A 13,695-nucleotide genomic window follows, 5' to 3' on the forward strand; every position below is an offset into this window, starting at 1 on the left:
CTTTTCTGGAGGCTTCAACTCTCTGAACATCAGTCACTCCACACACACCATCCATCTATCTCATTGACGGTCTACCCCTTCCTTTTTTCCAGGCACTTTATCTTCTATTGCTGTTCTCAAAAGTCCTCCTTCCATCCTTTCAATGTGTCCAAAATATTTTAACTTTCTTCTGTCAATATCCTTAAGAAGCCTTGAAGTTCTACTGATCTTTTCTAATACCCATTAATTTGTATGTCCATCTTGTTATCAGGATATGATATCCTGGCTTCTCTGTCTTCTTTAGGTTCCAAGTCTCACATCCATAAGCCGTAGTTGGAAAAACAACTGCATCCTCAACTTTGTTCCAGATATTAACAAAGTACGTTCCCTTAATTAAATGTTCGTATTTCTCATATATAAAAATTGATGTGGTTAGTTTTAATGGTGCCTGGATCAGTTCGAGTAAAAAAAACTATAGAGACAGAAGAAATCTGGAAATGATCCCAGCGAATCATAAAAAAGTGCATTTTCTGCCTACTTCTAATTCTTCTTTTGAGCTTTCTCATGCAGCTTTAGTGCTGATACTGTAATATAAGCAAATCCGGAACAAAAAACACGAATGAAGATAGAACAGTCGGATATGATGGCCTACTAATGCCGTTAGTCAGCATGTTATAACCTAATGCGATTATTTCTTTCTTGTTATAATGATAAAAGTAAAGAATGGAGGTTAGTCAGTATGATAATAGGTAACACAAAACAACTATGGCAGTTGTGTTTTCGACCCTGCAGAAAGGGCAAAGTATGTCAGTCACCTTCCGTGGATTAAGAATTCTATGTATCTAGATGCAGTAAACGAAGATGAAGTGAAGAGTGTAGTAATCGGATTAAAAAAAGGGAAAAAGTGGTATGTGACAACATAAATGTTAAAAAGTTAAACATTATCATTAGGTATAAATTACAATTCTTTACAAATATCATTAATAAATCCTTTGAACATGGTAAATTTATAGAACACCTAAAGACTGCTTCAGTTGTACTGTTATTTAAAGGAGGAAATAGAAATGAAATCAAAAATTACAGACCAATATCTATACTATCCACAATCTCAAAGGTTATTGAAATTCTGATAAAAAAACGCTTAAATAGCTATTTAAATAAAATATCCTTTTACGCTACTAATCAATATGAGTTCAGATCCGGAAGCAATACTGAAAAAACGCTACTCGAGTTTCATAAAAAGGTCTATAGTGGAATAAATGAAGGAATGCACACGCACGGCAGTTGTTTATCTTGATATATCTAAAGCGTTAGACTGTGTTCATCATGATATATTGCTATTAAAAATATCCAAATAGGCATTAGGGGAATTACTAATGACTGGTTCAGATCCTGTCTGAATAATAGAAAACAATATACCAGCTATGATATATTTAAAAGCACAAGAAACATAATAAAATACGGAGTCCCACAAGGGTCGGTACTAGGACCTATCCTATTCATAATATATGTTAATGATCTATGTAAATACAAACTTTTTTGCAAAATGATATCCTTTGCTGACGATACGGCTTTAGTATACACCGAAACAACCCTTGAAAATCTAAAAAATCGGATTAATAGCGATATGTTAAAACTAAGTATATGGTTTAGTAACAACGGATTTAGCATTAATACCGACAAAACGAGATATATGTACTTTACATTAACAGATAAATTAGATCACAGTATAACTATAAAATGGCATGAAAGGAAATGTAGTGATACTCTAAATTGTTAATGTAGCTTAATAAAAAAAACAAAAACCGTCAAGTATTTGGGCCTCCATATCGATAGCAATTTGAAGTGGAACTCCCACACCACTTTCTTAACAAATAAGTTTAGGTTCATAATTAACAGAATATATTATGTTAAAAAATTTATAAATGCAGCATTATTAAGATGTTTGTACTATTCCTGGGTAAATTATTCACTGCAATATAGCATTACCCGTTGGGGAGGAGACTATTATAATAATCTGCTTCCATTAATAAGAATACAAAACAGAATAATTAGAGCCATAACTACTACCGACTTTGCACATTCAACCAATGATCTGTATATCGTTCATAATATTCTACCATTTCAGAAACTATATCTCTATGGTTGTCTGTTATATGTAAAAAGAAACACTGAAAGTTTCTTGGTATATAATGTAGACTATGGATTGCGCTGCGGTCGAAACACGCTGGAAGTACCTAAGGCTAACAAAGAAATTTTTCATATATCTTTCAAGTACATTGCGACGATCAGCTGTAATAAACTTCCGAATGAAATTAAATATATAACCTCAGAATATGTATTCAAAAGATTGAGAAACTACCTTATGGGATTAAAGAATGTTGACAATTATTTTAAACGTATAGTATAAGAGATCATTATAACTCATATATCATAACCAATTAAAGTATTGATTTACAAATTGGTTCATTCAATTAGGAATTAAAATATCAACATGTACATTATTATAACTGGTAAGGGAGCCCTCTTAGATGCGGTCCCCCAGACTCTCAGTGTCTGTTTTAAGCTAATTACTTTTCTTGTAACCAGTATGGCTAGGGCCCTTGGTTACACATATTTGCATTAACTAACTTACATTACTCTAAACCAATTACTTATCATAACTTTGAAACCATTCGAAATATATTATATTCTATTTGCATATATAAGAAAACTTTTTATTAACCATAATAAAATAATAGCCATAATAAGTGTTAGTATCAACAGAATATGATAGTAATACTTGAATTTTATTTTGTAACATTCTACTGTACATTGAATTGTATTGTGAAATATTGTCATAATTATACAAGTTGAATAGTATAATATGTATAATTTTTATACGTGATGTGAATAATAAATAAACATTAAACATTAAAACATTTCAGAACTTTTAATTCGTTTAGTCATCCGTTCATCTCGTAGACAACATTCGATTTCGATAACTTGATACGATTCATTATTACAGGAACTACTAGCTTTAAAGATGACACTACACACTTAGCAGTTGGCATAATATAGTAATACATAATTTGGTGTCATATGAAATAATTATAATCATATCATTATTATATGCATACAGATCCATGGACGTATGCAAAGACAACCTCACCTGATATATGTTGGACACCTTGTTGAGAAATATCATCCAAAAAAAAAAAAACATTTTTAGTGAATAAGTAAGCCTTGGAGAAGTATGTTACTCCTTTAAATCCTAAATCTCCTCAATTATGAAGTTGCAACGACATCGTGACATTTTCCCTTCAGTTGAAAAGGCCTGGGTTCGAATAGCGAACCAAGGCCTTTCCATACGAAGGGCAAATGTCGCGATGTAGTTGTCTTGGACACTGCGAGAAACCGTACTAAGAGCTCTTCAACTGAAGCGTAGTTAGTCAATCTCGTATAGATGTAGAGTTATTTATATTCTGAGAAACTCTGTTTCTTTATTTTATTATAAAAACTGCGAGAGAATACATAAACGAGGTTAACAGACGCAACACACCTGCTTCAGTTTTTGTTGCATTACCCATAATTTCAAAATACTAATCATGTCTAGCTAATTCTATTGTTACGAAATAATTTATGTCTATCAAGGTAATGTATATTCTTTTCCGTGAGAAAAATCTTCTGCCTTATCTTGCTGAACTCCTAAGGTTCTTTGCTGCAAGTACCCAGTTCTTCCATTCCTTTCTGTCTTGAGTTATTTCAGACCAGTCCAGGATTCTCATCTCAGCTAAGTCTTTTTGGATGTTATCCTCCAGGTCGCTTATTCTCCCTTCACCTGTTTTATTATCTCTTACAAGTCCTTAGACTTTTCTGAAGAATTTATTTTTCGGATCTGTAAATCTTTTGCATCTTGGTCTGTTATGCTCCAGGATACAATAGATCTAATGATTCTCTTGTATATTTCTGTTTTAACTCGGCTTTCCAGAATTTTCGAAGATAGCAAATGATATAGAGAATGATAAGGTCTATTGGAAGAATTTCTAGACTGCATTTCTTACTAGTTTTATGGTTTCGAGTAATCAAATTTCCAAGATATTTGAACATTGGCTTTTATATAATATTTATTATAATATTTGGCTATATTTTCTCAAAAAATATTATAATCAATCTCATAATACTATTGGTAATCAATACACCTGTAATGTTTGTTAAATAATAAAGTTGATATAACAATATAATAATCCCAATATATTTTAAAAGAAGTGAACAAAATAACAAAATAATCGGTTTTTCATTGCAACAGTTAATATTATAACCAAAGAATTATTTTATATTTGTATATTTGTTAGAGAAAGAGGATTACGATGATGGTCACTTTATATATATATTCATTTTCAGGGATTATCCTATTTCGTTTATGGAAGAATCTCTTCAAAATATGTTCATATATGCTAGAAAGTATTGGGTAAGTTGTGCTTACATTGTTTCCGGAATTTTCCAGACATTAATAAAACACATTACACGCTATATTTTCCAAATTTTACTATATATAAAGACAGCTAGAATATCACAGAAGGATAAGAGCCTGACTTAAAGCGATAATTTTTTTAAAATCATGTTCTATATTTAGAATACTGTTCTTCTTTTTTCTTTTTCTTTCCATAGAGCACGAGGTGCATATATCAGTAGAAGAAAAGTCGTGATAAATGTGTGCATGACAGTCTTTCAGATTAGAAGAACATTATCCTCTTAAGTTTTTTTTTTGTTTGTTTGCTTGTTTGTTTGGTTTAGTTTACGTGACTCCTGCTCACAGAAGGGTGTACTATAAGATGTAAGCCTATAGACCTACAGTACTAATGCACTATATGTACCATGCTAATATACATCTTTGATCTTACACATTGTTCCCAGTAACGCGTATAATCCACTTAGATATTCAAATGAAGTTCATCTCATTGTTGTTCTCGTTTTCTGACTACTCATCTAAAATAAACGTGGTCATTGGATCCTACACTAAGACTTTGCACCAATATTATTAGAAATCATCATCATCATTCCCCCCCCCCTCTCTCTCTCTTTTCATGTGTCAGCCGTAGAACCATGCATTTATTCGTACATTGCGTTTGGTAGTTATGAAAACTGAATTGTTCTGTAATACTTCTTTATTACGTATATGTATATTACATATATATTACATATATGTATATTACATATATATTACATATATGTATATTACATATATATTACATATATGTATATTACATATATATTACATATATTGCAATAATACTATGTTCGTTTTTTGTTTATTATAATGTAAACTTCATATCTCTCAGGCGGAACTTTTTATGTCTTTTTTTTAAGTTCTGAAGTATATATACTTACTCAATTGGCAAGTGAATGCTGATTATCCATATTAAGGTTAAGAGAAAGTGATGAAACTAATTGATTAACCAACTTACATTGTTGCCTTCGAGGTCGAAATGAGTAAAGTTCAGGGTAATTCTATACTGAGGAGGTGCAATTATTTCCCAGATGCAGTTCTTATTTGGAGGATAAAGATCGGGGAATGATGGACTGATTATTGTTCCATTAGTTTCATCAATAATACCACCGCATGCATCTAGAAAGTAAAATGAAAAATATGGGAAGGAGATTAGGAAAATGGACAGTCGTTTCTAATAAAATATTATGACAAACAGGAAAAATAATCAACTAAAACGTCAATTGAAAGTAGGAAATGTTAACTTATAACTGGAAATTGTAAGACCATTAGTGATTTAAGACATCGTATCTTCTTGGATAAATACCTCGCTTATATTAACGTAACTGTATTTAATCCTTTTAATTATCATTTAATGTAGCTTTTAGCCACAGGCTCCAAATGTGTTGCTTAAGTAAAACAGATTTAGAATAGTTAGTAAAGTTATGACATATAAAATCCTTTATTGTGAATATTGTTTTATTAATTTAAAAACATATAATATTAAGTAGGATTTAAATTGGTATATCGAGACATTCAATATACACTCATGAGCAAAACCATTATGACCATTAAAATATACAGCCTGTTTCTGGCTAACTAGAACACGGTTGATCGGCCGGTAGTGGCGAATCCTGGTATGGGTATTGCATGGATATCACTAGGTCTTCCCATCCTCATTGAATATACACTTTGGCTGCTAATTATTACTGGGAGATTGTTTCAGACCAACTATTGCCCTCCATGATGACAGTGTGGCCCGATTGATCTGGACTCTTCCAGCAAGACAGCATTCCATGTCACACGGCTTGCATTGTGACAAGAGAAACATGGTGGGAGGTCCCAAATTTTTTTGGAAAAAAAACGCGCCTAGAAATTTTGTGGACAGAAAAATCTTGCATTTTTCTTCTCGGTGTGCATAAGTTTGTATCACATTTTGGATAGAAAAATAAAAATAATTTATAGATGCAAAAATATTTATTAAACCGTTTACAAGGTACAACTTGTAAATAATTAAGCTAAAGAGTTTTACTTAGTCTTACTCCTTTTTTTGGCGAAGTAAATTATTATATCATCAATTTTTTAATTATTAACTACTTTGTTTTCAATCGTTATAATTGCAAGTGACGACAAACATTGTTGACAAATGCAAGATCGTAAATAATTTTTCACAAGAATATCAAGCACCGGTTGCTTAGATAAACGCTTGACGATTTGAGACGCTGACGCCAGTCTGTGAGCTCTTATTATATCTTCATTTGTTGCATTACTCCAACTCCAACGACTGGGACGTTATTCTTAGTTTGTCGGTAAAAATACCTCATGATATCTTTCTTGTCTAGTTGACTCCATGCTAAGACCAGCGGTTATCTCCTTTGATAGGTGGTCATGATTGTTCGGTTCATGGATGTATTTTAGATATTATTATTATTATTATTTTGGTGAAATAAACTAAAATAAGCAAAGTATTTTAGAGTCGCATGTTGCACTGTTGCAAGTATGCAGCATATCATCCTGAAATTTTTGTTTGGGTCATTTTAATCATTGCTTGACCGATTCTTGAAAACATTTCATTTCTGAAATTAAATTTTACTATATTTTTTGCACTTGGAAAAGCATCTGCCCATTGTGAATGAACGCAGGATTTGGTATATACAAACTATAAGAACGGGTATGTAACATATACATTTGTATAGAATGAAGGAGTTGTATGGGATCATGAAAGCAATACGCAATACGGACTATAAACTTTCATGGTATTCAATATTGCGATTTTTCTACCTTAAAAATCATTGCGATTTGATTTATTTTACAAAAATTTCAAAATAATCTTACCTTCACATTTTTTACCATCTGAATGGAGTTCATAACCAATTCTGCACTCACATCTATAACTTCCTAGTGTATTGACACATTCATGTTCACATCCGTGATCTATACCTTTGCACTCATCTAATTCTAAATACAGAAACGAAAGTCATTCTTAACGTGATTTATTAATACCTAAAATTAAAATGGCATAATTCAAATTACACATTTATAATTACGGCATGAATTTTTTTCAGTTTATAATTAAGTTGTAGTGATGTAGAAGGAATAAAGAAAACGTACTGAATTTTGATTGCTTGTTTGTTTATTTGTGTAGACTTTGTAATCAAGCAAAACGTCTTCTGCGACTATCAGCAGAGTGGTTTGAAGTACTGTGGAAGTAACTTCAGTTATGAGGCTAATATTTAATTTCGTGTGTTCTTCAGGCCGGTTTCTCTTTCTTACATCATGAAAAAACCCTAGATGTGGGATAAAATCCTGCCGTAATCATGATAACTGCGGAATCATCTGACGCTGTCGTCGTCAGAGGTACTAGTGGTCGATTCGTTCTCAAGCACGAGCACGACAAGGGATACCAAGGACTGCAGTCTTGAATTTAATTCAAGATGATTATATAGCATTAACTTAATGTGAAAGAAATATTCTCTGTTTAAAAATTAATCTTTTGTTGCAGTTTTTGTATTTTAGTAGAAAACGACGGCGTTTGCTCAGTCAATTTGAGCACCTCACATAGATGCTTCAACTTCTTCTTCTTCTTCTTCTTCTGCAGCTTCTCCCACTTAAGTGGGATCACTGTTGATGATGAGTCTCCTCCACATCCTCCTGTCTTGGACTGTCACCACATCCAAGTTCTTCATCCTCAAGTCCTCTTCTACCAGCTCACTCCATCTCTTCTTTGGCCGCCCACGCTTCCTCCTTCTTTGCAAATCCATCTGCATGACCCTTCCCACATATTCGTCCTCCCTCCTCATCACATGACCAAACCATCTCAACCTTGCCTCCTGTATCTTCGCTCCTAAGTTCGTAACTTTCACTGTTCCCCTTACATAGTCATTTCTCAGACGATCCTTTCTGGTCATACCGCGCATCCATCTAAGCATTCTCATCTCTGCTACTTCCATCCTGCTGATGTTATTTTTCCTAAAGGCCACAGTTTCTATAGATGCTTCAACAATTTCGGATAATTCATGTTTTCCTTAAGCAGTTCCAGAATTAAATAGGCCGTTATATATCACATAACTGGAGAGAGAGAGAGAGAGAGATGTCAGGCAATTTTCTATATTAGGATGCGAAGGTATGGGAGAGACGAAGGGCTGTTTTCGTGGATTACATACGAAGCAATTAAGATTATAAGGGTTGTATATTGTGTCTCTTAATTGCACATGTGTGCGTTCACCGGTCGATTTTCCTAATTAGCGTTTTGAGAAACCTGAGTTTCCAGAGTAAAAACCTTTCCCAAAGGCATTGCCTAAATTCCTTTTACTCAGGGAGGTATTCTGATAAAGTGTAATTTTATTTATTTATTTTTACTTCAATACGGCTATTACTCGTTTTTTTTTTTTTTTTTTGGCTTTTACTCTGTAAATAGAGTATTTATTTCTGCCTTATATAGTCTGCAAGCAAGAAGAGTTAATATGAAGCTATAGTCCTCGAATAAATAAGTCTATAGTTCTCCAAGTGACCTTCCTTCTTATAACCTATTTTATGGATTAACGTCATTCTAAAATCTAATTCATTTTCACAACACGAAAGTAGATTATCTCTCAAAGCGGTAGCCAGCTTTGATCTTTGTCCTATATTACACTAGATTTGACAACGTTTGTCTCTGATGCTTAGAAGATTATTGAATCCGTTTAAAAGTTTAAAAGCTTTATACATGAGAGAGAGAGAGAGAGAGAGAGAGAGAGAGAGAGAGAGAGAGAGAGAGAGAGAGAGAGAATGGCCCTATGTTATTAAAGTCGGTTGGCGAATTTTCGTTCAATGCTTTTTTTCCATAGTTATAACGCCTTTAATACCTTTTCATTATCGAAAATCGATTTTGATTAGGGTTAAACAAAAGAGCGATATTCTTACTTTAACTAGCATTAATTTGTATGTCTTCTATCGAGTCGTGGATTACCCCCTCCCACCCCCACAAACCCGAGTTTCTTCTGGAATAAAAAAAAAAAAATGAAACTCTGCTTGTCTGTGCCGAAGACTGACTAACTGTGAAATGTGTTCAAAACAGTGCATGAAATAAAGTTCCTTCAGTCCGTGAGCGGAATCGACCCTAAGAGGTGTCTTTCGTATGCAGACGTACTGTCATAGAGGTTGTCAAGATCTTACACAAGATCCGAGACTCTCTATACTGACATTGTTTTTAATAATCGGTAGCCATGGTCGAACTGCAGAGGAAAATGTAAGTTGTCAACAATTAGAACAATAATATCAGCCAAGCAGCTGCTTGTAAATTGCAGCCAACCTTTCACCTTTTCAGTACTTTGGTCATACGTTTACATATGCGATGTTATTTTTACAAGACAAACTTATCTTTTTCGCTGAGCTAGGAAAAATAGCTTGTGAACAAATAATTGATATCGGTTGAACGATGCGATGTGTAGAAATATCTGAAGTAATATACTTTCTTCCTACTCCTTTACAATCTAGCCATTCATTTTTTGGTCAACTTGTGAGTATTTAGGGGACCTTAGACAATGTAAGAAAACAACAATATTCCAAATTTGGTGGCAAATGGCTGAAAGATATGACTTTAGGCTGAATTTCTTGGGAGATCTTCAGCAACGTAAGAAATAGCTATATTCCAAATTTAACTGAAATAAGGTGAACGATGCAACTTGAAGAGAAGGGAACTCAACTCCCCTTCAGTCTTTGTTTTAGTCTGACTAGGTTGAAATTCATAGTGGACCTTAAGTTACGCTAAGTCATATTCCAAGTTTAGTCGAAACCTCTAGAGTGGGCTGCTCAGAAGAAGAAGAATAAAATCCTTTTTTTTCCCCAAGCATTTTGCCTATTATTGACTACTAGTGTCTATTAATTGTGTTTAAAGCTTTAAATTTGGCAGGCTGTGTCCTGTTCAATATCGTTGTCAGTAAAAGTGACAAATCGATAATGCTCAGCATAGAATCAAAGTTATAATAGGTCACTTCCTAATGGTTCTTGTAATAAGAGTAGTCAGTAACCGCTAATTAACTGCCTAAATCTCGCTTCCTTGCCTCTTGATCTAATCCGCTTTCATTTTTCATTCCAAACACTTCTAGGATCTGCGGTGATCGTTTTAGCATCATAAAATCATCCTTGACCAGTTCGTTGGTACGTAACACCTTTGATGTAACTAAAAAAAAAGCAAGAAATACGATGAGCTAATGTGATATGCCATTACTGCTGAAATGAGGAGGTGTTCTATCTTGCTGAAAAAATACGTCTTCTTCTTCTTCTTCCAACCTTTTGTATAGGTTTTGTAGTACGTCCGAAGATAAATCAGTGCTATAACTATGACCTCTGCAAAAAAAAAAAAAAAAAAAACAGTTCTGTAGTTTTGTTGTTAAGTAGGCCATCGCGCGATTGGTATCGATTGGTTGGCTTTGCCAACAGGCGTGATTTCGAATCTCGTCGCATGATGGATATTTAAGAAAGTTTCAGGCAGTCGAAGAATTTCAGATTTCTGATGGTAGACTATTATTCTGTTTATGGGATGCCTGAAGTCTCTTGAAAAAGCTTCATGTTAGGTCCCTAGATTTTTTTTTTTTTTAAAGATAAACCTTATAAATTCAAGGAGCTATACAAGCTCGTCCAGAGAAGGCCTTTACAAACATCCATGCCCACGGTAGATTTCGAACCCACACCCTATTGGTTGGAGAGCGGTATGCTATCCACTCCGCCAACCAGGCTAGCTAATCGAATACTTTTACCCACCCACGATACTAAACGTAAATTTACAGCATTGTTTTTCTTGGTACATACGTATATACAGTGATTTTATACTAATTTTCAGACCACCTCAACTCGACAGCTACTCTTATTATACAGTTGACTATTGAACAACGCGGGGGTTAGTGGCGCCGACCCCCCCCCGCGTTATTCGAAAATCCGCGTATAACTTTTGCCTCCCCAAAAACTTAACTGCTAATAGCCTATTGCTGACCGGAAGCCTTACCGATAACACAAACAGTCGATTATTACATATTTTGTATGTTATATGTATTATATACTGTATTCTTACAACAAAGTGAACTAAAGAAGAGAAAATCTTATTAAGAAATTCATAAGGAAGAGAAAATACATTTACAGTACCTACGTCAATATTGTTTTATATGATACAAAACACTGTAGATGTTTTACGTATTGCTAACATTAGACATTAAATATGAAAAGATAATGTGAAAAATAAATTTATATTTATTTACAGCTATAACGATTCATGCATTGATAACGAAGCAGTATCAATATGATTGCTTTATGGTAGTGCAATCGATACGATTGCTTCGCAGTAGCCTAGCCTATACACTAATGAATGAATCGTTATAAATTTTTATTTTATTCGAATTAATTAAATAAATTTAATAATTAATTAATAACAGTTCATTTTATGCAGTGGTGATTTAATACTGCACCTCTTTACGTTTGTTTACATTTCTCTCGACTATGAATGGCGCCATTAACGGTCTGTAAGTGTTTGTGTGCATAAGTTGTGATAAATTTTAACTTTTTTAAATGGATTTTGTATATTTTATGTTAGTAAATGATAAGATAGACTAGTATCTACATATTGTTTTTTGCATTATTGACAAAAGAATGCTAAAAAAAATCCACGTAAGTGGACCCGCGCAGTTCAAACTCGCGTTGTTCAAGGATCATCGTTCAAGGATCATCTGTACATTCTTTGTTTGAAAAGCTCCAAATGAGATGTTGCTATGTTCTCATGACTAAAGGATGGTGATTATGTCTTGCATCTTTTGAGTAAATGCTGTAGATGATGGCTCTCAGAAATGACGAAGTCACATATTGTGCTTCTTCTCAGGTTTATGTGAAGTACGTTCCAGTAGGAATGTTTGCATGTACGTATGTATGTATGTGGGTGGGTTGTTGTGTGCAACTAAATCTATGAAGCTAGCATATTATAACAGTTAATTTCAGGCGTACATTTAATTGACTGGTTTGCCTGTTTTGTGGATGAAAAGTCCCAGTTTTCAAGATGAAAAACTCTTTCATCTAAGTATGAGACTGTACAACTCACCTTCAGTTGAAAAACTCTTAGAAAGGTTCTGCGCGTCCTAGATGGAATCGAATTCAGATCTTTCTAAACAGACGACATATTTAAGCGGATAAAAATCCTATGTTGTTATATAGGCAGTAAGTGAAACTCACGATCGAGAACTACGATCTATATGAGTTTCAATGCCGATAAACTATCGGCGAAGGCAATTCGAAGCAAAGGTGGAGCAAGTTCCCTCACTATTCTTGATATTCTCTCATAATGTAATGACAGTATTACATCTCCTAGGAGCTGTGTTTTACATTATGAGAGAATATCAAGAATAGTGAGGGATCTTGCTCCACCTTTGCTTCGAATTGCCTTCGCCGATAGTTTATCGGCATTGAAACTCATATAGATCGTAGTTCTCGATCGTGAGTTTCACTTACTGGCTATATAACAACATAGGATTTTTATCCGCTTAATTTCTATTAAGTTGCCAGAAAACTAGCCGTTTGGCTTTTCATTTTAATTACAGACGACATATTTTTTATAGCCGAGACAGATGCTGTGATTATGCATTATGCTGCTACTTGTATAAAACAAGTAGCAGCATAATGGACGTTGCAATTTTATTAACGGCTATGACAGGTTTGACGATATGTGCTACTTTATGACTGGGGGGACCAATCCATAAAGTAACATTTATCTCTATATAATTTTTATTCACATAAAATGTGAATGTTACAGACTCCGTTTGTGCAGTATTTTATAACGCAAGATAGGTTGTTAATCTATTGCACAATTTGTGCTGGATGGATATGTTTGAATCTCCTTTAGGACGCTACATTTTTATAAAGATTTTTGAATTGAACCCTTGTTAGCCGGTCGCCTACAGAATTAGAAAGGTATTTCTCCCCGAAACATGAGTTTTCATCTCACAAAACACCCAAACGCAGTTAACAGACAACATACTGGCCTCTTTAACTTAGTTCGTTCCGTTGTAATCTCAAACAACAACAATCATTGGCGAGCTCAAGATTATAAAATCCAGAAACATTTCTCTAGAGACTAAATATAAATCACTCTTGCAAACTACTTCAGGTCTCCACTAAGCGGATGAAAATCTCCTCCTACTACCTAAAAGCATTCATAAACATGTAATGCCCACTATGGGATACGATTCCACATTTTTTTTTTTTTTTTTTTTTTGAGATCGGCGACTTAT

General features: G+C 33.9%; 2 protein-coding genes across 3 annotated transcripts in view; one reads left to right on the forward strand and one right to left on the reverse strand.

Annotated features, from left to right (window-relative positions):
* The window catches only part of LOC150110510 (tolloid-like protein 1), a 152,660-nt gene that overhangs the window by 23,301 nt on the left and 115,664 nt on the right, over nt 1-13,695 (reverse strand). The window contains exons 12-13 of the mRNA XM_090394315.1: nt 7,283-7,405; nt 5,427-5,587 (exon numbers count right to left, since the gene is read on the reverse strand). Coding sequence (XP_090250441.1) covers nt 5,427-5,587; nt 7,283-7,405 — 284 coding nt within the window. The remainder of the gene's footprint in view (nt 1-5,426; nt 5,588-7,282; nt 7,406-13,695) is intronic.
* The window catches only part of LOC150110511 (arylsulfatase B-like), a 318,735-nt gene that overhangs the window by 21,344 nt on the left and 283,696 nt on the right, over nt 1-13,695 (forward strand). For both annotated transcript variants that reach the window (XM_090394336.1, XM_090394327.1), the window contains exon 2: nt 4,363-4,429. The gene's annotated coding sequence lies outside the window, so the exon portion shown is untranslated. The remainder of the gene's footprint in view (nt 1-4,362; nt 4,430-13,695) is intronic.

Source organism: Typopeltis vanoorti, chromosome 1 (genome assembly GCF_054136105.1).
Source record: "Typopeltis vanoorti isolate ZY-2024b chromosome 1, IOZ_Tvanoo_1.0, whole genome shotgun sequence".
Lineage (NCBI taxonomy): Eukaryota > Metazoa > Arthropoda > Arachnida > Uropygi > Thelyphonidae > Typopeltis > Typopeltis vanoorti.